This window comes from Adelges cooleyi, unplaced genomic scaffold, assembly GCF_023614345.1.
Source record: "Adelges cooleyi isolate 19-005CV unplaced genomic scaffold, UGA_ACOO_1.1 ACOO_flye_CR_arks_rails_tigmint_CR_PRNA_307, whole genome shotgun sequence".
Classification (NCBI taxonomy): Eukaryota; Metazoa; Arthropoda; class Insecta; order Hemiptera; family Adelgidae; genus Adelges; species Adelges cooleyi.
Genome location: NW_026095978.1, coordinates 2,154,484 through 2,178,830, shown reverse-complemented (window position 1 = coordinate 2,178,830; position 24,347 = coordinate 2,154,484). Strand labels below are relative to the sequence as shown.

Here is a 24,347-nt window from a genome sequence, read left to right as displayed (position 1 = left end):
ATATTATTCACAGCTTAAAAATCAATAACTTATAGCCAAGCGACAACAAATGGGAGGGGGGAAATGAAAAAGAAAAATGGAAAATAATGTTTCCAACTTGACTTGTGGTTTTAAAAAACGTGGACGTGGTAGATTTGAATTAGATTGGTATTTTTTATTCATGATTAAATAATATATTTATTTCGTCGTTCTCTCTCGTGTTGAAGATAAACTATAAAAACAAAAGCGTAAAAAACCCCTAACCAGAAAGGTATTTTGAAGGAAGGGACTTAGGGGGCTGCAGTCCTTTCATAAATTTCAGCAAGTATTAGTCATTAATTACAGTGTACTTTTTAAGACTATAGAGCCCTAATCGAAATAAAATCCTGGCTTTGCCTCTGCGACTAACCCAAGTACACGCCGCTTGAATCACATAAAATATATGAGCCAGTAAGTATACTCAAAAGCAATAATTTTCATTATGAATGCCATAGGTACATAAAATGTTTATTTTCTTTGCAGTTGTAATTATTATGAAAATATAGAGGTTTCCTAAAGCCACTTGTAGCATCACAGTAAATAGTATCGTAAGAGAAGGTTTCTTTTTTTTTTTACAAATTAAAGGCATATCATAATCAATCATTAGGTTAATAATTAGTAGCGGAACATGTTTTGATGTGGCTATTCGGGTACAAACCTAATAGCGCGGAACTGATTTGGTGCAAAGTATAACATTAAAATTGCTAATATAAAACGACTATTGCATCATCCTAAGTATGTGCTATGCCTCCCAACAATCTAATATACCACAATACCGGCCATCACATTTAATATTAACGCTGAAATCAGTAAATTAACATATTAGTAAATTAACATGGATATGTCACAATCTGACGTCACACTCGGCGGCGGCGAAGGAAGGAGAGGAGAGATTAGAGATAAAAAAATAGAGATATAGGAATAGAGATAAGATGTGAGAGATAAGAGAAATGTGAGTAAAGATAATGTATTAGAGATAAGATATTAGAAATACCAGATTAGAGATAAAATATAACAGATATGAGGTAAGAGATTAGAGATTAAATATGAGAAAAGTACCAAAAAGTTCCAGGGTCTTAGTAGTGGGGATAATCGTTAGTTTTGTTTTATTTCTATGGTAATGCATTTTATCGAGTTGTGTGATGTTGGGAGAAACATTGTTGTTTTCTAATATTATAAAATAATATGTTACTGGGCTAAACGTTTCTTTTTATGCACCGAAAGTGAGCCGTGTCTCGAATGGGACTCGGTGTGGACGAATATGGGATATTAGGTACTTTACTTGGGTCGGTTTTGATTTCGTCGGACACTGCCTAAAATAACTTAAACCAATCCGACAGTTTTATCGTTTGGTATATGAAAAACGCTTGCACGCCTTGGGAAAACTGGCTGTTACCCACCGATTATCGTGTCCACGCCACCGACGACTCGACAATTGCCGACGAACGTGGCGGCCGCTCTGGACTCCGGGTCGCTGATAAACGCCGATATCGGGCCGCGGTCGCCGAACAGCTCCTCGCCGGTTCCCGTCCACCCTGAATCTGCAACCCGGATGTCCAACCGGTAGTTGACCGTGGTCGACGATTTCACCTCTAAATCCCTGTACAAGTTGATGGAACGCCAGACACCGTCGACGGAAAGGCAAGCCGAGTTTTCCGGCAATTCGCTGTGGGCGAATTCCACCGGAACGGGTGTGCCCGCCAGATCTTTGATAGCCACCACCGGTGTGGACGGGGTGGACAACGTCACGCCGAACTGTCTTGTGAACGCGGCCGCGGCCACGGCCGCCGTCGAGCCGAGCAGCTCGTTGAACTTGTACAGGATGTTGTTGAAGTCGGTGTTTTCCAAGTTGTTGTCGGTGTTGCTCAACGACGACGCGGCGACCGCGGAACGACCGAACAACAGTGCCAACAACAACAGCAGGCCAGCTTCGTTAATAACATCACACGTTGGTCCACCTTGTTGCGATTTCAGAAGACGCATGTTACGGTGTTATGACATTTAAGATTGTTTTCTTATACTACTGTTCGACATTTGTACACAAATCGATTGAATACCACCAATGTTTCATAACCAAACTGTTAACGTCGCTAACGGTCACCGAAATAATCGTAGTAACCAGCAGGATGAAAGGCACTGAACTCAATACAATATGGAATTTTATCACGTTCAGAGTTATAAAAATTCCTGTAGACCTGTAACCTCCCCGACCCTACTATGCCCCTCAGTTGGTTTAATTAGTTCTTTTTGTTTTTACTTGTTGCAATGTAAATTGGAATCAAAACTGCGGTTTTGTTGTACAAAATAATAAAAACAAATACTCAAACAAAATATTATTTTAGAAAGATGACCCCACGTCTAAGTATTCTTGACTTGCATGGTAAAAATACAAAAAAAAGATAGATAAAAATCAATTAAGTTGTTTGGTAAAGAGGGCATTGTCGAATGTAAATTATAAAAACAATGTTTATAGCATTAAATGCATTATGCATATAGTGCAAATGCACATAAAAGTTAATAAAGAAAGTTATCGTGTGGATGATTATGAACATTGTGAGCATTAATACAGTCACATTGACCAAGCCCATTCACAAGTCTAAATCCAAAATTTAGTGCAAACCAATCACAAAATTAAGGCTGAGTGATAAAATCATCGGATTTGCCAAACACACTAATGTAATATTTTATTCTTGTTAAATCGGGAAAACAATATTCTGCATCAGTAGCGTTATACAATCTATTGACAAAAATATTGATCTGAAGACGGCAAATTATACATAAAACAGTTTAACAAAATAGAACCCCGCTAATAGCTATTTTGAAAGCAGTTTTTTGTGTTATTCCTTCATTCTAGAATTTTTTTACTTAATCCCTCTCGAAAAGCGTTTCATATAGTAATTTCTACAATACAGGCTTGTTTCTTTATTTTTTTTTTTATCTATTAAATTACAACAAAGATCATTTTGAAATAATTTACTATTACAAATTGTATTAAGTTACATAAAAAAATAGACCACATAAACATAAAAATCAACGCGGTAAGAATGTAAGATCCAGTGTCCACATATTGAGTTTAATTGGAAGTGATTTTTTCGATTTTTAGCGATAATAACTCCTGTAGACCTGTAAACTCTCCGTCCTAACTATGCTCCATTACCACTATGCCTCCGACCCCTGTCTTTATTCAACTGCCATAGATAGATATTCATAAATCAAGTATTCAATTTTAATCAGGAAAATACTTCGATCTAACGATAAAATAATATACAAGATTGTCAATGTTCGAATTTCCCATTTTTATTTTTTATTTTTTGTGCACTTTTTAGTGTTGTTTTTATATTAAAAATTCGAAGATTATAACAAATTATTAAAAGATTTTATCGAGTCAGATATACTATTTACATCAGATTTGCGCACATAGTTATTTTACTTTATAACTAATGCCTTTGTCTGTTTATTCACACTTACTCATTGCAACCTTACAACCGCCAAAGTGTAATATTACCCTTTAGTTTGGGGTTTTCCTAATAAAAATTCAATTTTCATAAATGTATTTTTGACTATTTATAATAACTGAAACAATTTTTAGTTTGTATAAAATACACATATTTTGTTAAAGCTCTGCAATCACTGTAGGAATTTTGGACTTGTCTAGTCGGCACGGTTGTTGCAATTGGAAGAAGGACTCACAAACACATTGGCCGGTAGCATGTATTCCAAAAGCATGTTGCCTTCAGCTGGCAACCCCAAACACGCTCTAAGAATGTTTTCTATACATGTTTTTTGTCGGAAAAGAGAATTCACGACCGGAGCGCCTGTAAAATAAGTATTCAAGTGATTTCGATTAAAATATCAGCTATTAAAAAGGAAATCGATTGGACTACATGGAAACTATAAGACTTTATCTTACCTCTTGGAACTACTGGTGCTTTTAGCATGTACGATAACACCGACAAGACGGGATACAAAGGTGTGTAGGCAGAACTGTCCGACCCAACTTCGATTCGGCTAAAAACGTCAGCCAACACGACCAAGTCCAGTATAATCGGAGACGCCAGTAACGAGTCTTCACACGTGTTATGTATAATCATGGTGTTTTTTCCGTTCAAAAATATCTCTGAGGAGTATTCGTCCATTGCCCTCTTAGAATCTCCGACGTACGGAACATACTTAATGACGACACAGTGGTCGGGCTTTTCGTTGGGCTTATACAATATGTTGTTTGATTGTACAATGTCGTCGACGACGTTGCTTTTGGAAATTTCTTTAGACCGAAATTGTTGAGGCGCCGACAAATTGTAACCGTCATTGTTGCCCAAATGGTTGTAGCTCACAATGGAAACGGGTTTGATCCCGGCGCCGACGAGGAAGTCAACGAGCACTGACTTGAGTTTAGTTTGACCGGACTTAAAGTCATCGCCGGCTATGTGAACATCATATTGTTCGGCCAGCTCGATGACGCCTTTTACAAACGTGTTTGACGGAGATCCATTGATGTACGTACACTATAGGATGAATAACAGTAGGTAAATGGTAAAAAAAATATGACAACTTTAGTCCAAAAAAACAATTTGAATTACACTTACCCCTTCTAGTATGGAAGCGACAGCAAACAGGGTCGAGGGTGAAATTTCTGAAGCATTTTTACATATTGACCTCATTAAATTTTCCGCCGTATCGTTGAGGCCAGGTTCTTCGTTACTGAACCGTTCTGTATTGGCCGTCCATAGTACGATGACTTGATCTAGGCCTTTTTTCTCTTTAAAATCCCTGATGTCCGCCCTGACCTGATCGACTGCTCCAGATTTGCTATTGCCTTTGATCACGTTGTCAGCACGGTCAGATTGATTGGCCGCAATGAAATCGGGTATGTAAATCGACGGTCTCGGTTTAATCTTGCTCATGTGGTTCATCAGTTTTTTTTGCAACTCGACATCTAAAACCTGGAAAAATTATGGTCATTTGATGGGTACTAAATTAGAGCAGTGCGCTTTTCTCACCTGAGCCCTTTGCATAGCCTGACCGAGGTCAAGCGATGATATGTCCCAGCCGTCGATTTCCAAATCGTTCGGGTTGATCATGGGGACTAAACTTTTCAACGGCACGTACACATCTTTGCCAGTCGCATCCATACCAATGCGTAAGGTGGAAGACTGCGAAATGGACCCATACCAATTTGGGGTCATTACGCCCGTTTTCGATTCCCAGGTATAGCCATATTTATTAGCTAGTATGCCTGCTGCTAACGTAGTAGCGTTATTGCCACCTAAGCCAACCATCATGAGTCCCGTCTTGGGCACTGTTTTCTTGGTACGAATACGAAGTTTTGTCGTGGTCGGTTTGACCTATGGAAAAAAACAGTTACTATTACATAAGGTCTAATGACTTAGAAAAATGTAGAAAGATTATGTTGACTTATAGGTTATTTGCTGCAGAGTCTATCATCAGGGCTATTATAGTTAGTCACGACTATACCGTTGCCGTGGCTATACTGATCGTCTCGCTCGTTCTCTACCGCTATTTATACGTCTCACGTGCTTGAGGCCGTGTCTCTTGACCGATGGTACCAATACGCTCGGTCCACCTTGGTCGAGAGACACTATAGTATTATTTATTACGTGGAATCAAGAGTCAAATAGGAATAGTACGATGAGTTTTAGAACATGGTCAGACAATTAGCAAGGAAGTGTAGGTACTATTAACGAAATACCAAAACCGATGAAAATGATACCATTTAAAATTCATCCAAGATTCTACTGGTAAAAATTGATGACAAAAACAAATAGAATATTACCGAAACGGTGTTGCCCTTTTCCATGGCATAGTTAATCGGATAGTCGATAGTAGACTCAATGTAGTCGTTCGAATAATGTACGTTTGGGCCGACCACCTGAACGACTACGTTGTTGCTGTTGTTGCAATTTTTGGCTGACATGATCCGCTTTGAGTTATTGTGTTGTAGTTTTCTGTTTTATCTTAAGTTTTTTAGTTTTATATATTTTGTTGTTTAAAATGTGTGTTTTTAAACTCGGCGATGTTTGGTTAAGGCGGTGTTGCGTTGACAACTGGCAAGAGGAAAAATCATGTGCTGTACAGCCGACAATTAATTATATTGTAAAATTGTATTACCTAATTACAATTATAGTATTAATATAATATATCAATGATAATTACTGTAATCAACAAAATAGGCAGGCTCGGTTATTGTCGTTAATTTTATTTTCCTACCACTAAAAATTAAAAAAACAAAATAATAAAAAACTTTATTTAAATATATACTTTATATATATATTATACTAGTTACTATTATACGCATTATTTGTTGTATAATATTTGTAATAGATATTTTTACTGCATTATTAAAATTATAAAAGGGCGATGCGTTTATACCAAATTTTATTTTGTTATATCATTTTTTTTTTAATATTTATCATAAATATTCATAATATATATTTTGCTTGGCGAATATTATCATTATGTTATTATGATTGTCATATTTATTTATACAGGGTGATTCTTTTAGCACCCTACACTACTTTACTCAAAAACTACTTAGATTTTTACAAAAAAAATTTTTAATAATTTGTTTGTGTATAAAATACTTACTTGTTATACAATACTTTTTTTTTTTGTATCCCCCTCTTCCTCAAAAACTCGACACCAACTTTTGATTTTCAAATGGTAACCCCTATAAATAATTTTGTTTCTAGATAGATAATATTATTTTTTAAAAAATGACATATTGCAAGCTTAGTTCCAACTATTAGTTTTAAAGTTATTGGCATTAGAAGTAATAGACGTGCGGGGTAGGGGGTATAATATTGTTTCGGTCTTTCAGCAATATTTAAGAGACGCTTAAGTCAATGCTCCGATAGCTGCTTTACATCCAAGTTCCAATAAAAATATTTGAAACTGTCAACAGATAACAAGATAATATACGACGCTTGTTTTGATAATTCAGTTGTGTAAATTATACCTGCTATAATATTACTATAAATTCTTATCTTTTATTATCCACTAATACAAACGCGTTAAACATTTTACCTATCAATATCAAGACAAGTCTGACCAAGTGACCACGAATCGTTTTAGTAACAGTAGTGAGTAGTTTGTACATTTTGTTGCTGTTATTATGATGTAACCTAAAAATTGCCGTTCTAATGAAATACTTAAATCTTTATAGTCAATAACCGTACAGCGATGTGCTGTTTATATTAACACTAACACATAACGTTAATTTTTTTAATATATTTGCGTTTAATTCCATTGGAAAATAGTATTCTAAAACTAAAAAAATGCTTATCTTTAAAGTTGTTTTAAAAAACATAATGTTTATAAGAAAATTTCGGCATTCGTTTCCTGAATCACATTTAAACTTTTTGGATTAAAGAAGTTTGATTTGTTTATTCAAATATGATGAAATGCTTAATAGTAAGTTAACTACTTAAAATTATTTTAAACTGTTATAAATATAACAATTTTTTTTCTTTGTATTAGATGAAGGCACCGATAATTACTCTTTTTCATACTCTTTCCGATACATCAATCAAATTATCTTGGAACATGTTATATTTGGTGACAAGTTATTTTGAAATCTTTTGTTTGACCTATGATGTAGAATGATATGAATCTTTACATAAAACCTACTTTAATATGAAAACTAAGAAAGTAATAGGTAAAATAAAATAATGTATTTAACTACTTAAATTACAATGTTATAACCTTAATATAAATAAATATTTTGTTATTTGAAGTGTCGGAGGTACCTAATCTCTAGACTCTAGTCAGTGTTATCCGAAAAAAGTTTGAACGCAATCCTTTATACTACTGTCAGAACGCTGAACGGACAACTGCAACTGCAAACGATTTTTTATTTTTCCTTTAGAATAGTGATTTTAGAATTAGTAGACATACTTAAAATTGACTGTGCTGATTATTAGGTATACTTAAATATAGTTACTATTAATAGTACTTAATAAATAAAAAATAAATAGTATTATTGTGAAAAAAGTGTGGGGTGCTTTTCAAGAACTGATATATGTAGCACCCCGCGCTTTTTTCACAATAATACTATTTATTCACAATAATACTATTTATTTTTTATTAATTGATTTCTATATTGAAAATTATTTTCTACTTTTTAGTTTATTTTACTATTTAAGCGTGTTTTTTAGTTTTTTTTAACTATATTTATTTTCCACTTTTTAGTTCGATGTGCTTTAAAATCGTGTTTTTTTTAATTCTAGTACATACGTGTCTCTATTACTTGAAAACTTCAGGTAAACAACAATGAATACACGCATGTACGTTCGGTTTTCTATCTCTTTTAATAGTTACATAGTTATTACATACAAACACACAAGTGAAGCTAATATAAGCGTGTTAAAAACATCATATGGGTTAAGATTAAAGCTAATGTTAAAAACCAATACCTAACTCCTTTATATTTATTTATGCACTACGGATATTTCGGTTAAACGGTGTTAAACTACTACGATCTATACTTCTTCTTAATTCTAGATAACACTATAGACACATTTCCTAATACAGTATTTAACGGGTATAAAATTAATGTTTTATTTTAAAATTTCTTAAAAAAAAAAATTGTGTTCACTAGCTTAACTTGTATTTTCAAAATCATATTAAAAACAAATAAAATGTTAAAAAAATATGTGATTTCTTTTATATACATTAATACAAAGTAATAGTATTTTTCTATGTTCAATATTTTTTTAATAAAAATAAAGTATGTAAAATTTAGTGTCAACAACATAATATTTTATAACGTTGTACCTAATACATTTGTTTTTGAACTATATGCAATATTCATTAATTAATTACAATAAAGAAATCAAGAAACTGATGAAAATAGTTACTGTACTAAAATTTGAATAACTATTATAACTTTATAGACTAATTTTATACTTCTTTAAAATATAAAACTTACGTAATATTCAAATTTAACAATTGAATTATTATGCTTAAATAGCTATATTCATTAACCGATTGAGTCGTATTAATTCTTAGTAGTTTGTTAGTAAATATACATTTATTATAATTTTATATTATCCTATTTTAAAAAAACAATTTTTACAGTCGGTTGGGTACATTGCTCGTGATTTTTTCTTTACAAAATATTTTTAATTTTGATTACCTAGGAATAATAGGTTATTTTTGTTTTCTAATAAATAGTACCCTAAATTTCTTATTTCAATCTATTCTATTCTATTTTTTTAATAAACAACAATTAACTTATTTACTTTTATTTCTTTAATGAACCAAATAATATATTGTTTACATATTATATTAAATATAATACTATTATGCCTGGAGAATTTTTTTTATCCATCTACGATACTCAATTTGACTTGATAAGACGATAAGAAAAATATAATATTATGACATATAGTTATTTTATTTTCATTTTATTCTAATTAAAAAATTAGAATATAAAATTTATTAAGTTATACTCTAAAATTATAAATTTGAAAATTATATTTTATTATATTACATACCTATATACCTACGTATTTAAAATAGGTATCTGATTTAAAATAAAATCATGGATAACTAATGTGTATTATGCAATATGAGTACTTTTTTAAATACTATTTTTAGATAGGATTAGATCAATCATAATTGTTACTAGAGTTTCAACAACAATAATACCTAATTTTAAATATTTTACTGCACAAAGTTATGCATATTTGTATGAGTCATTAAATAAAATATTGTTTTACATGAGGTATGCCTTAAAACTCTTTAATTTAAATCTATTTTAGAATTCAAAAAATGTACAGTTGGCTAATGAAAAAAAAAAATATTTGTCGATCAAATTATTGAACATTTAAGGTTAAATTTTAAATATTAACTTTACTAATTGTGTAAAAAATATTGTTTAAAAATAAAAAATTATATGTTATAAAAAGGTAGAGCTAAAAACAATTACACTTAGTCAAAGAGTTGATTGTTATTTGTAAGCGAGTATAAATGTGATATTTTTTCTCTTGACTTATGTAAAATAACAATAAAATATAAGATCAATGTTTAGATTTGTTATAATATCGAATAATATGCATATGGTTTATTTATTAGTATTAATATTATTATTTTTATATGTTGGGCCTATGTGTATTATTTTTAGAGTAGTAGTAGTAAATGAGTAAGCAAGGGAAGTTCAGTATTCACAGATAAAAATACAAATATCGATAAAAGCATTGTACCTAATGACAATAATTATGTGCTTAAAAATCCATTTTTAATACTAAGGATATGATTAAGGTTGATCGTCTATCCTTATAAATGTATTGCCAAAGTAACTCTATTGGTAGTAGTAGTAACTATCGTAGTTAACAATATAATGACAAGTTTTGTCTTGTATTGTATTAAATTAACTTTTAAGCAAAGCATATTTATTTTGAAAAATAGTGGGATTAATTAATCTTTTTTCTTTATTTGTAGTTTTAGGAAATAAAATTATACTTAAAGTAGAGGTTACCAAGGTATACTGTATTGTGTAAATCTATTTGATCTATGAAAATTGCTTTTATACATATATTCGAACAGAAAAATAATATGAAGGGACAAAATAAACTGTGGAATATTGAAAACAACAATTCGCATAAAGTTATAAAAACTAATAGTACCGACCTATATGGAACAAAAAAAATAAGTTGTTTTTCAGTGAAATATTTTCGCATATGAAACATGTGCACAAATAAGAACAGCTACAACGACAACAACAGCAGAAAACACAATAACAATTTCGTTTTAACAGAAAATGAATAGATTTTCAATTGAAACGCTTGATAAAATATCTATTTATACTTTACATTGCTAATTGAGAACAATTTAAAAAACAACCGACTAGATTAGGGTAGGGGCTGATGCAATGGTTGAAATTATTATTATACTTGCTGGAATCGAAAAAGAACATACTATGCAAAGGCCTTTTTACGATATTCATATGCTTATGTATATATGAGAGTTTTTATACTGAAGATTACAAAAATATTGACACATTATACACACGCACATTTTAAAGCGGTTAACGTCGTGTTGGTAAATAGTTCAATCGACTCATAATCGGTTTTGAAAATTATTACTGTGAAATTCAAATACAAATTGGATTCAAAACCCTGTTTGAAAACATAGGTTAGTTACATCATGAATGCGATTTTTCCCATACAAATCCATAGGTGTTTAAATTAAAGGAGGGAGAGACCATCTCTAGAATACCCTCTCTAGGGTATATCATGTATATTCTATAAATTTCAAAGTTAATATAAAAAAAAAAGTTTTACTTTTTAAAGGTTTTCGTAGGTCACAAAAAAGGGTTATGATACAAATAGATATTTTAAAGTGAAAACAATACATTGACAATCTTGATTGAACGTGTATTGGGAACAGTATGCTTACTTATTAGACATTGAAGAAACTGCTCTAAGTCAGTATTTATTATAGCCAAAAACTATTGTAAAATTTATAAGATTGATTCCAGTGAATATGTTTTGTCCTATCTTAAGGGGGTTGAAGTGGCCTGTTTGTTGGACATTTTAGGCCAACTCAGGATGGTTAGATATCAATTATGTAAAAATATTTGACAAATCGGCCAATTTTCTAGGTTAATGTAAAAATCGACTAATAATATTTCATTTAAAATGGTGTTTAAGTCCTATTTTATTTGCTCAAATTTATCTTTTTGAAGTACCTAAATGAATCAGTTATTCAACAATCGACTTTCATAATAACATGCATTCCTGCATTCAATCCCTTTTTTCATCTAACTTAAAAACTCGTACGATTTTTTTTTGTTTTTTCAACTTTCGTCTGTGAAGAATTAGACTTTTTCAACTTTTACCCCCCCCCCCCCCCCAAAGTACAAACTAGACAAAATTTGTGATTTATAGAGTTGCTATTCGAAGGAATTGGTCTAGTATTAAAAAAGTTACAGTGTATACAGCGAAAAAAAAAGCCCACATCAGAGTAAAACCAATACCTTCTCGCTTTGCATCGAAGCTAAAACATGATTTTCTATGCAAGTAATATTTATCGAATTTTCGCCTAAGCGTTAACTCGAAAACACAATTTTTTTACTTTAGAAAAACACTTGGGTGATTTGGTATGCGTTTCCATTCCCACTGTTTACATAAATGAAAATATTTTACACGTTTAAAAGACGATAACAAATTCAAGTTCTTAAGGAATACATGGCCAACCCGACTTATTGACGATTTTCTGGAAAAATAAAAAAATTACAATTCATGTGAATCATTTTTGGTTTTTAGCTTCAATGCGTAGCAGCGACACTATTGGCTTTACAATGACGTGGGCTTTTTTTTGTCTGTAAACAATGTAACTTTTTTAATACTAGACCAATTCCTTCGCATAGCAATTCTATAAATCACAAATTTTATTGCGGCGAATATTTTATTTTAAACTAGTGAAAAAAAAATTACAGACATTTTCACAAATACGCACATACATATTATATTTAAAAATTAATAAATTTCATAAAACAGTAATATTGATAATAATAACAAAATTCTAGACACATATCATTTTGTGGATATTTGCCGTAACATAAAAAAATACATTCCAAGGAGGCGGCGTGGGGGTGCCTCGTGATAATATCAACGACGACTGACCCGCCAACCAGCGGTCAGTCATCACCGATAGTATTTGGCGCGCACATTTATATAGTTTGTGCCTAGAGGTATCAGCCTCCTCGTCCACGACCCGTCAGTTCCCATGCTGCATCTGATCTGCCATTCTTCGTTTAATCTTCTTCCTAGAATAAGTGTTACATATCCGGCTCAGAAGGATTCATATCCTGTCTGTGGAAACCCTTTTTGCTGGACTGAATTCCTGATAGGTCAGCAGGGTACACACCGGCCAAGACAAGCGCCGCCTTTTGGGATTACGCTGAACAACTGGCCTATTCTTTCTAGTGCTGGATTGACCACCATCTCTAAAATACTGGTGGTTTCCCCCAAACTTAGATCATACCGTAGTCCTCCTCTAGGAGACTATCGTACATGAGATTCCACAGTGTTGGTCTAAGGACTGAACCCTACCGAACCTCACTTGAGATACTCCTCTCCTGGGGGTCTATTCTTGAAACCATTCGAAAATTATTCGTATACGACCGATTCGTATGCGAATGTCAAGAATACCATTTAAAGCATTGTTATATGACTATTCGTACACGAATAATTTTCTATAATTTTCTAATAATTTTCAAAGCACTCGAATAACATTCTATTACGGGTCCAATTCGTATACGTTGCAACTACTGGGCTATAGGCAGTAGAATCTATGATTCGCGTACGAATAACGATTACTTATACTCATACTTATACTTATATGATTACTTTAATCCATAATAACAATAAAAATAATTTAATCTATATCTTTATTTTTAGTAAATAATATGTGTACTACATAAAATATATATTTAGAGTATAACTGAAATTTACTATGCTATATTATTATTATAGATTAACATAAATGTTTAGTATCAATATGACGTGAAATACTTATATTTAATAATGACAAATTATTATCTTTAAAATGATAATAATTATAAAAATCAAACAATAGTTTCACATTATGATAATAAAAACTCAATTCATCGTTATATTACTTACATATCTAATATTATATTTATATTTGTTACATATTTATTATTTATTAAATATGGTATCAAAACATATTTAATAGAATATATAGTCCGCGGGCATATGTAGTACGCCAAAAAATAATAATTGGATGCAACAAATGCATGGTTAGGGTTAATGGTATTACATTGGATTTTATTGTACCTATGTATATTGTATAACTTTCTATTATACCGATGTGACACATATATTGTCCGCCGTAATGATCACATAATTTTCGTATTTTATGCGATATTGTTTACAATAGAAAGATTTCATAAAAACTATTTATCTAGTCTCTCTAGTTAATCCATAAGATATATTATTGTACATATAATACTATTTGCGGTGTTTGTACTTTGTTAACTACGGTGTCATAATTTATGAGAATGCACTATAATCAAAAACTTTAACTTAATCTTAAAAGTCGAAATTACCAATAGTTGTCAATTTGTATTGTATAGTCAACAGTGTCGACTGTGTAATGTGTTTTACTGAATTTACCGTAAATTATTTTAAATAATGTGTCACCTCTATTGTTGACTACGTTTGTCGATATCCATTTATCGTTTAGTGATTACTGCCGGTGTCTGAACGTTTCGACAAGATTATTACTAAAGACCGAAAACCCACGAGATAAGTAAGGTCTGCCTTATCTAACTATAGGTTTTAAAAAAGCTAAGTATTGTCATCACTGCATAACTTTTTTTTTTAAATGGATGATGATAATGATTTAATAATGCAATTATTTGCTATCGAAGAGTTGGAACAAAGAGAACTTGACGGAGAAGTAACTAGGCGAACTTATGAGCCTATTGATCCTTTTGAATGTAAGTACACAGATTTAATATTTTATGTTACTATTAAAATAGTTATTATATTACTGAAATAGAATATGTCTATATATATATTTTAACAATTTGCTGTCATTACTACATACCCATAATTATTAGCTAGCAAGACTGTTTGGAGAAGAATAAAAAAATACAAATTAATTCGAAAACTTCTAATCTATAAATACTAATATTTAGTAAGTACAACTTTCTAAGTTAGTTCTTCCTACCAATAATTTTCATAATAGTAATAAAGTCTTAGATAATTATAATTTTGTATTATTATTATATATTGTAATTAATTATCAACTAAAAAATATTTTCAATACAATATAATGAACATAAATCAGAACCAACCAACCAAATAAATGATTTATTAAAATTTAAACATTACATTAGTGTACTATAGAATGTTGATAAAGTGCATTTTGTACTAAATACCACCTACTAAATATATAGACTATATTTTATAAAGTATACATTTAACTAAATTTAATTTTACTATTTAGAGTAATCATAAATATTTAGAAATAATATAAATAGTAAACCAATTGTATATTTAAATATTTGACAAGATTTTAGACTAGATAATATAATAATTCAGGTAATATAACGTAATTCGTATACGAAAGCGTAGTAGAATAGAAAGAGTAATAGAAAACGCAATTTCAAGAATACAGTTTTAAAAAACCAGTAGAAAGTCACATTTCGTATACGAAATGGTAGTAGAAAATTTTCAGGAATAGACCCCCTGGTCTAGCTCTCCATATTCCATGCTCCTGTTCGAAAGGTAGTGTCGAATTATTCTTATGAGATATGCGGGGACACCCTTTCTCACTAGTGTCAGATCTATTAGGCGCCACGATGCGGAGTTAAACTACATTTTTTCTTTAATTGCCGGAAAAATGTGTTTTTTGTAGATTTTATATATTTTAACAAAAATACCTTTAATCTTAAAAAAAAGGGATCAAATCATTAAAAAATTTATATGGACATCTATTCAGAATGATACTATTAAGTTTTGATACTCAAGTACCAGTTTTTAATTATACAATTTTATTTCAAGGTCATTGTAATTTTTCCCCTTCGGTAAGAGGATTTAGGAAAGGGTGATTGTGAAATCTCTTATAGCAACCGGTATAATATAGATATGCATATAATATACACATACATTTAGATATGCATGTTTTTTTTTAGTAAAATAGAATTTGATTGAACTTTGAAGTTTATAATATCAATTAAAAGAGCCGTAGCCTTTGAACTTCTTTTTTAATGCAATTTCTACAATAATTGTAAAGCATTTAAACGACATTTTTTATTTTCTAATTAGATAAATTGGATTATTATTTTTTATTTGTAAATATTCTCGTTTAAAACGGTTTTGGTTAAACGTCGGTTTTGTTAATATCTCTAATAGTTTCGTTTTTGTTAACTGTTCAAATTTCACTTTTTCTGATTTATTTACTTAAATATGAACTTATTTAGCTAAAACATAAAACAAAACCGATAATGTACGTCGTACAAAATATATTTTTTTAAATTCCATTAAAATGTTAAAACTATACGACTACTACAAGGGCTATAGGACACTTATTAAGTATTAGTTTATTTTTATTGCATCGAACGGCAGTGTCCAATTAAGACAATAATATTATTTTTCATATTTTAATGGCGACTAAATTATTTTTTTTTATGCAATTAAGTAATTTATGCGTTCTTCTTAAAATATAGTCGAATTAATTCCAAATTTGTGTGGAGTTTAAACTGTTTCCAATAAAAAATAAAAATTTGTTTTCTTTATTTCACTTTTTGAAGTAAAGTTTTAGGTTGGTATAATTAGACCGAAGGCATATTATTATCTAGCATGGAACTATAACATATAACATTTTTTAATAAAAATCTGTGATCAAACTTTTTCGTTATTAAGGAAAATCCCAAAATAAGGGAGAATTACACTTTAACCGTAGCCAATTTCCATGACTACTCACACACTTGCTATATTGTGTGAATGAGTAAACAGGCAATGGAAATATTTTATTATATTTTAACAACGATATATGGGTTACTATAGCAATACATTTCTATAGACAGATGATCACCTCTAATCGTATCAACCCTTAAACTAAAAATTAATTTTTAAGCAAATAATTGTCATTAGGTATAATTCATTTCTCGATATTTTTATTTTTATCTGTTAACCCCTCTTACTTACTCACATACTACTACTACTACCTACTACTACTTACTACTATTCACTTACTTACATATGATATTTTCTTACTATGCTTAGTTTGGACTGTACCGGTTTGAACCGGTAGTCCATTGATTCGCATCGAAGTGTTTATTTAAAAACTATTTTATCACTTTCAGCTATAATAATTTCTGATACCCATGACCTCCCTTCCCCACTATTACTCAACCTAATTCTATTGGGTTTGATTTTTTGAAACATTCTAACGAGTGAAACGATTATTTTCTAACTTGTACAGATTTCTTTAACCAGAGACCCAAATTTGGGTTTCCAAACGTTTCCATAATGTTATAGGTTTTATTTTATGCTCTGATTTTTTGTCGTATGAAATGCGAAGTGTATTATAAAAACAACAAATAACACACAGTTAGTAATATTTTTTTTTTGTCTTATTTACCTTAAATTCGTATCGGTATGAAAACACCGATGTACTCAAATAATAATACACATTAAAAAGCTCCATGGTTGTAGAAACGAACATATTTTTTGAACTATTAAATGCGTAAGTATATAAAAGACCTTAAAGTTTTATTATAAAAAACACATTCGATATAGACACAAATGTGTTGTATACCTTTAGGCAGAATTACAGAAATGAGAACATTTTAAATACGTATATAATACATAAAATTATTATTTATATAATAATAAAAAAACTATAAGTTATTATGAAAACATTGATTATTTTTTCTGTATTGTATTTTATTTTTATCCATATTCCTACAATTGGTCTTATGGCACCTAAAAATGTCTACATCCGGTCGTGAATAATGTTACTATATTACTTTTATATTCACATGTACAAACCTTTAAAAAAATCTTAAATGGCTTTATCAATATTTTCATAAACGGCAACGTATTGAAAACACGCTTTAGGTGGTGTTATTTATTGAAATGTGTTGTTTTGTATGCTTGTCCAAACAGTTACAGTCATACACCAATGTACTAAATTACCAACTATTCAAAAACAAAAACAACATCTTTTATCATCGACCTAGTTATATTATTTGTAGTCTCCAACGTTAAAACGATTTTGATTATTATTGTATTTTGGGTCCATTTATATTTTACTTGAGTAATTCAAATTCTAGGACAATTGTTAGTATTCCGAATGAAGTTTTATAAATGTCTAGAAAAAAAAATATTTTAAGATTTTCAGAATATATCCCATCTCTTGTGGAATATTTATAAATTAATATAAATGTTTGGATGTTAAGATGGATTATACAAACATTGGATTATCACATAAAAAAAAAAACTCATTTTTTTTTATATGCAGGGCTATTCTTTTATCATGAACCAGTCAATATGAAATTACTATTATAAATAACTATTAAATCACCCTGTATAAAAAAATCCTTGGTCGACTAGTACATAATTTATAACATCTTAGACTAATTTTAACATTTTTCATCTGGAATTTCAATGAAATTTATTCTTTAAACTTGCAATTATATTTGTTTTAATATTACTCTCTGACTCCATCACAAACATTAGCTTAAATAGATATATTATGTAAAAAATATTTATTTCAAATTGTATGTATTGTTTATATATAATAAAACATCATATTAAATATACAAAAATGTTTAACCATCTAACGAACGACTTCTAAAGTTTATGATATAACGTACAATAGCTAAAGGGGAAAACGCCATACCTGAATTTCATTTCGGTTTCGTCCAAAACATGCTACTTTTGATCAATTCCACAGAGTAGTAGATCTTATTGCTACCTCCCTCGAAACCAGAAAATACTGCTCAGCATTATTCCTTGACGATGCGCAGGCGTTTGACACTGGCTTACTATATAAATTTAAATACTAGTCATTCAGTCCAATCTGAATATTTCTAACCGTTTAACTTTTATAGAAAACCCTCCTTCTACCAATATGGTCTTATGGCATTGCTCTTTGGGGTACCGCAAAATACTCAAACATCAGGACAATTCATCCGTTCCAGTCCATATGTCTCCTCTTGGTCAGAAAAGGCACGTGGTACGTCACAAACAACTCTCTTCACGAAGACCTCAAAATCGCAACAGTCAAAAAGACAGCATCTATATTCTACCTAAGTCTACACTCCAAAATGCAATGCCATCCAAACCGACTTGTCACCCATCTGCATTCAAAAACACTTCCGGGTAATCCAAACAGACGCCTCAAACACTATTGGTCAAGGGACCTACTCAATGTAAATTAATTAACGTAATTTAAATTTGTATGTACAGGTGGTTCTAATGTAAGCCTCCTCCTCGCCGCCCTGTCATTGTCATTGTTCTTCCAGTAAATTTACTTATTGTACATAATATAGTATAGATTGTAAATATTATAATAATAAACGTTCATAAAAAAAAAAAAAAAAAGATTAGTAATTACATAGTTTTTCAGGCTATTTTTATAGTGTTATGTTTGAAATATATCTCACACAGCATCGGCTACAGTCCCAGCTGTTTTTTTCCAAAATACTTTCAATCACTCCCCTGCCCCTCTCCCCTCGTGTAGTCAAAATAAAATAAGTAATAGTATAATACTTGTGACATCACTAAGTGAATTTAGCTATGGATGCAAAGCTTTACTGAATAGAACCTTTTACAATATACAATTCTAATTGGTATAGAGAATGCTAAATTAGGCATTTTATACAAATTAGGAAATATCGATTGCTCAACGATATCCTTAAAGAGATAAAATTCAGGAAGTTGGAAAGGAATAGGTTCTATATAGGCATTATTTAAGTAATAAGTGGTTTTAATCATTTTCAGCTACGTCAATTTCTTTTCCCGTTATTTTGTATAAGCCTCAAGAAACTATTTTTAACTTATACAATTTTTTCTATAAAAAATGCCATTTTGTTTCTACAAGAAACCAATCTAGACCTAAAAGCCTGACAAAACTATGCCTACTTACAATTAAAATAATTGGATTTTAGTCCTGTACAAATATTTGAGCTCATCGGCCAAGTTTACTTTTAGCGTCCCATTTCGCCTTTTCTGTTTTGGTATATGGACAAAAACTTGTGTACCAAAAACTCTTAAATGATTAATTTTTGGTGTATTATTTAAATATAACTGTGGCGTTTTATCTTTAATTGAACTCGTACCCGTTTAGTATAGAGTGTCTACCACTGTGTTGACATTTTCTGCCCATATGACACATCCAAATTTTTGGAATAAATTAATGTCCTTGCGCCCTCGACGATAGTACGGTTGTTACGTTCCACCCGTCCGTTTTGTTCCATAGCCAACACTTCTCTGGTATTGTATCCCAAATGTCTGTAATATACGATGTGACATCTTTATTTACGAACTCAAGTCCACTATCACTGCGTAGTATTCTAACTTTATACCGGTTGCTGTTTTTACACTTCTTAAAAATTTTAAATATACCCATTTCCCACTCCCCTGGGGGGGGAGGCAAAATTTTTGTTTTTTTGGTTTTTTAGCTGTAATTTTAGGACCTTTAAGTTGAAAATTTGTCAAGAGTTAGACTCATATGTATTCATAACATATTAAACGAAAAAAAATTACAATATAGAAGCATCAAAGCGTAATTAGGTTCAGAGTTAAATCAATCATTTCTAATATTAGAGAGGAATTCTTTAGATATGTGTCTATATTTTTTTAAGGTAGTGATGAGAGAAAACCTGTTAAAATTTTGTTTTTATAATCATATTTTGATATCCGCCTTAATGTAAAAAAAAAATCAAATTGATTGCAGTTAAAGAAAAGGAAATCATTGTGATCAATGTCAAGAAGACAATTTGAACGGGTAATAATTGAAAAGCGCTCAATTTTACCAGCCAAAGAAGTGGTAGTACCTAAAACAAGATTCCATGATATTCAGGAAACTATCCAAGTCATAGAGTCTACACCTAAAATGTCTGATGGTCATAATATTATTTTCAATAATTTAACTACACTTCCAGATTTTGAACATCCAAGTCTACCCAATGTAACTTCTGATGAGCCTCTTTTTAATTTTAATACTTCATGTATGTGTTCGTCTAGTTCCTTAAACAGTAAAAATAATATTTCATTAGAAGATAAATTGAGATTATTAATATCCAAATACCATGTTTCTCATAATTTTGTAAATGAACTTTTGATTATATTAAGATGTGAAGGTCTCAAATTGCCTGAAGATGTAAGAACTCTCTTAAAGACTCCTCAATCTCATGAAATTATTAATATACATCCTGGATCATACATTCATATTGGCATTGAATTTTTGATAACACCTATCTTAAAAGAGTATTACGACAAGTTAAATAATATTTCTTTATTTAAATTAAGCCTTAAAACATTGATGGTCTCCCTTTAACAAATAGTTCAAAATCAAATTTTTGGCCTATTTTAATTTCATTTGTTAATGTCCCACTTTTGGCACAAAAATGTTTATGTGTTGGAATATACCATGGTAAACATAGAAAACCTACTTCAGTATTTAAATTTTTAAATCCGTTTATTTCTGAAATGCAGTTAATAATGACTAATGGTATAAGTATTAAAGACAAAGTATTCCATTTTAATATTAGCCAAGTTATTTGTGATAGTCCTGCTAAGGTCTTTATACTTAATGTTAAACAACATAATGCTTATCATAGTTGTAATTCATGTGTTGAAGAAGGCACTTTTATAAATAATCGTATGTCATATTTAGGTATTAATGCCTCATTGCGTACGAATGTGTCATTCCGTTCTAAAACAGACGAAGATTATCATAAAGGCCTTAGTCGATTAGAATTGTTTCATGATTTAAATATTACAGATTGCGTGGTTTTAGAATACATGCATGATGTATGCCTTGGTGTCATGAAACGATTAATATCATTTTGGAAAAAGGGCAAAAAGTCCGTCCGTTTAATTAATGATAATGTAACGAATGAAATATCTTCAGAACTCGAACATTTAAAATCATATTTCCCCAAAGAATTTAACAGACTACCTCGTTCTTTAGAAGAACTCGAGTATTGGAAGGCGGTAGAATTCCGTTCCTTTTTGCTGTATTCAGGCCCTATTGTTTTAAAGGGGAAATTACAAAAGACATTTTATAAACATTTTATGTTGTTGCATTGTGCAATTCGACTACTCGTGTCCAACGAAACATGTATTACTTATAATGAGTTGGCCAATACTTTACTAAGACAGTTTGTGATAGAATATGCAGAACGTTATGGTGAGGAATACATCACATACAACGTTCATGGGTTAATTCATGTATCTCATTTTGTTAAAATACATGGTTCATTGGACACATTTAGCGCTTTCAAATTTGAAAATTATTTACAAAATATTAAAAATACTTTAAAAAATGCAAGATTTCCTCTTTAAGATGTATATAATAGAATTGTAGAACAAAATAATATTGAAAGTAATTCTTTTGTTGAATACCCAATTTTTAAAAAGAAATAACTTATGACCCTTTGTTGTACCAAGATCCTAGTGATACCCAATACGAACACATACAATTAGAAAAATGGAATATAAGTATTAAGTACTGTTAATGATAAAGATATGTTTTTTTGTCAGAAAGTAATGACATTATTAAAAAGGCTGTTGGAAATGTATATTTAGAAGTAGTTAAGTTTAATTCATTACCATTTTTTGACTACCCAATAAATTCAAATGTAATTGGTGAATTCTATGTAAGTATAACTAGTCAGAGCAATTCATTTCTAATTGATATATGTAAAATGAAATATAAATGTTTGTTTATCAATATTTCAAATGTAAAGGCTATTGCTATAACTTGCTTACATATTGAGCTTGCATTATAATATTGTACACCTAACATCGACTAATACAGGGTCTTTTGAATTTCATAGTCCACCCGACTTCTTGACGATTTTCTAAATTGATGAAAAAAACACCTATGTGAATCATTTTTGGTTTTCACCCTACAATGATATATTAAGATAATTGAGATTATCCACAAATTTACCGGCAAAAAGGTACAAGTATTGAATCTTAAGGATTGCATGAGGTCTGTTTTTTGACGTTTTAGACTAAAAAAGCCAGACAAAATTTCGACTACTTAGGATTATCCGATTTCAATTCTAAAAAGACATACGAGTCCTTTGGCAACTTAACTAGGTTGTATGTAGGCAACAAGTTTTTGATTTTTTGCAATTTTTTATGTAAAACAAATTGGGTATTAGTTCTGGTGTTATATTTAAAAAATAGTAAACTAGCCAAATAACTCGAATAATAAATAGTGACATAAGTCCATATGTTACGCCATCTAGGATTTAACGTACATACCAATTTGTTCAAAAGTGGGTTACTTCGATTTGAATGAACCAAATATTATACTTAGGGCGTCGTCTGGCGGGTTTTTCCAGGTTTGTTAGAGAATTGTTACATGAGGCTTTAAAGGGTTAAACCTCACTGGACCGATTTCTCAACTCTATAACCAAAATATTATACCTGAAGGGTACTTTTTTAGGCCAAAATATAAAAAAAAATTACCCCTTCTCCTTTAAAATCAACGCCAAAAATTTTACAAATTTCTCAACTTAATGTTATATAGCTTCTTTCTTATAAAAGATATGGTACCATCTTGAGCTTTTCATAACAATAGAATTTTTGTCCATAAGGGCAAAACTAAAATTGGCTACGTTGTGTAAAAATGACTTCAATGTTATAACACATGTTTAATACGATATAAAGTTAACAATTTTTTTGTGTTAGGACTTTGTTGATATAAGTACTAAGTAAAGTGGAAAAACGTTTTGTTTTTTACTTGGAATGTTACATAAAAATAAACATAAATATTATGTACAAACAATAACTGTGAACCAATAATTATTGGTTGTTCCGCTACATTTTTACTTGTTTAAGCTGTGCACCAGAAAAAGTATATGGCTATAATATATTATATTGTCTATGATAATCGTTATAGTTCAATGAAAATTTCATTAAGGTCTTTTTTATAAAAAAAACCTTGTTGAATAATGTAAATTGTTTAAATTCATAATATTAGAACTAAAATTAATTAAGAAAGAAACCCAAAAAACATCATTAATGCCTTGTGGTTTATATTACTCATTTTTTAAATTATAGTAATTTGATCTGTAAATATACATAACTGTATAATTATATTTTCAATTCTTAATTAAATACAAAAAAAAACCTAGTCATAAAGTAAAAGATTAAATTTATGGAAATTTTAAAGGAAATTAAGTAATAAATATTTTTAGAAAAAACATACCTATAATTTTTATGAACATGTACAAAACAACATATGTATGTATAGTGGATATGATTTGGTAAAAGTTCCCATAGCCTATAATACAACTTAATATTTTATTACAGCTGTTAATTATATTAACAGTTATTTTATACGTTCTAATGAAGTATTTTGTTTTTGTTCATTAAGTAATCTTTTAACTGAACTTATTTCCCTTCTCCATAAATTCTGTGCAACCCCACCCCCTCCTAGCTACAAAACTGAAACCCGTTTACTTATTACAAGTAGTATTGTAATTATACGGATTTTCCAATAATGTTCACCATGTTTAATTTGCTGTCTGGGTATGATTTATCATATTTATGGTTGTATGGTATAATTCATCTTTTTCTTTTGTG

General features: G+C 30.3%; 2 protein-coding genes across 2 annotated transcripts; one reads left to right on the top strand and one right to left on the bottom strand.

The window, feature by feature from the left end:
- Nucleotides 1-3,669: 3,669 nt before the first annotated feature.
- LOC126839760 (inositol-3-phosphate synthase-like) lies at nt 3,670-5,953 on the bottom strand. Its single transcript, XM_050575166.1, has 5 exons — nt 5,813-5,953; nt 5,019-5,363; nt 4,605-4,961; nt 3,929-4,523; nt 3,670-3,833 (listed from the first exon to the last, which is right to left on the bottom strand). Exons 1-5 carry the CDS (start codon nt 5,951-5,953, stop codon nt 3,670-3,672), a joined length of 1,602 nt encoding a protein of 533 aa, XP_050431123.1.
- Nucleotides 5,954-21,407: 15,454 nt separating this feature from the next.
- LOC126839684 (uncharacterized) lies at nt 21,408-22,091 on the top strand. The gene has a single exon (XM_050575092.1). The coding sequence runs from the start codon at nt 21,408-21,410 to the stop codon at nt 22,089-22,091; it is 684 nt and encodes a 227-aa protein (XP_050431049.1).
- Nucleotides 22,092-24,347: the final 2,256 nt, after the last annotated feature.

What these genes read in the sequence shown, in the direction of transcription:
- LOC126839760 (XM_050575166.1), bottom strand. Translation starts at nt 5,953, where the DNA reads ATGTCAGCCAAAAATTGCAACAACAGCAACAACGTAGTCGTTCAGGTG. An exon ending in AGGCTATGCAAAGGGCTCAG is followed by an intron (nt 4,962 to 5,018) that starts GTGAGAAAAGCG and finishes TAATTTTTCCAG; the next exon opens with GTTTTAGATGTCGAGTTGCA. An exon ending in TCGCTTCCATACTAGAAGGG is followed by an intron (nt 4,524 to 4,604) that starts GTAAGTGTAATT and finishes TTCATCCTATAG; the next exon opens with TGTACGTACATCAATGGATC.
- LOC126839684 (XM_050575092.1), top strand. Translation starts at nt 21,408, where the DNA reads ATGTCATATTTAGGTATTAATGCCTCATTGCGTACGAATGTGTCATTC.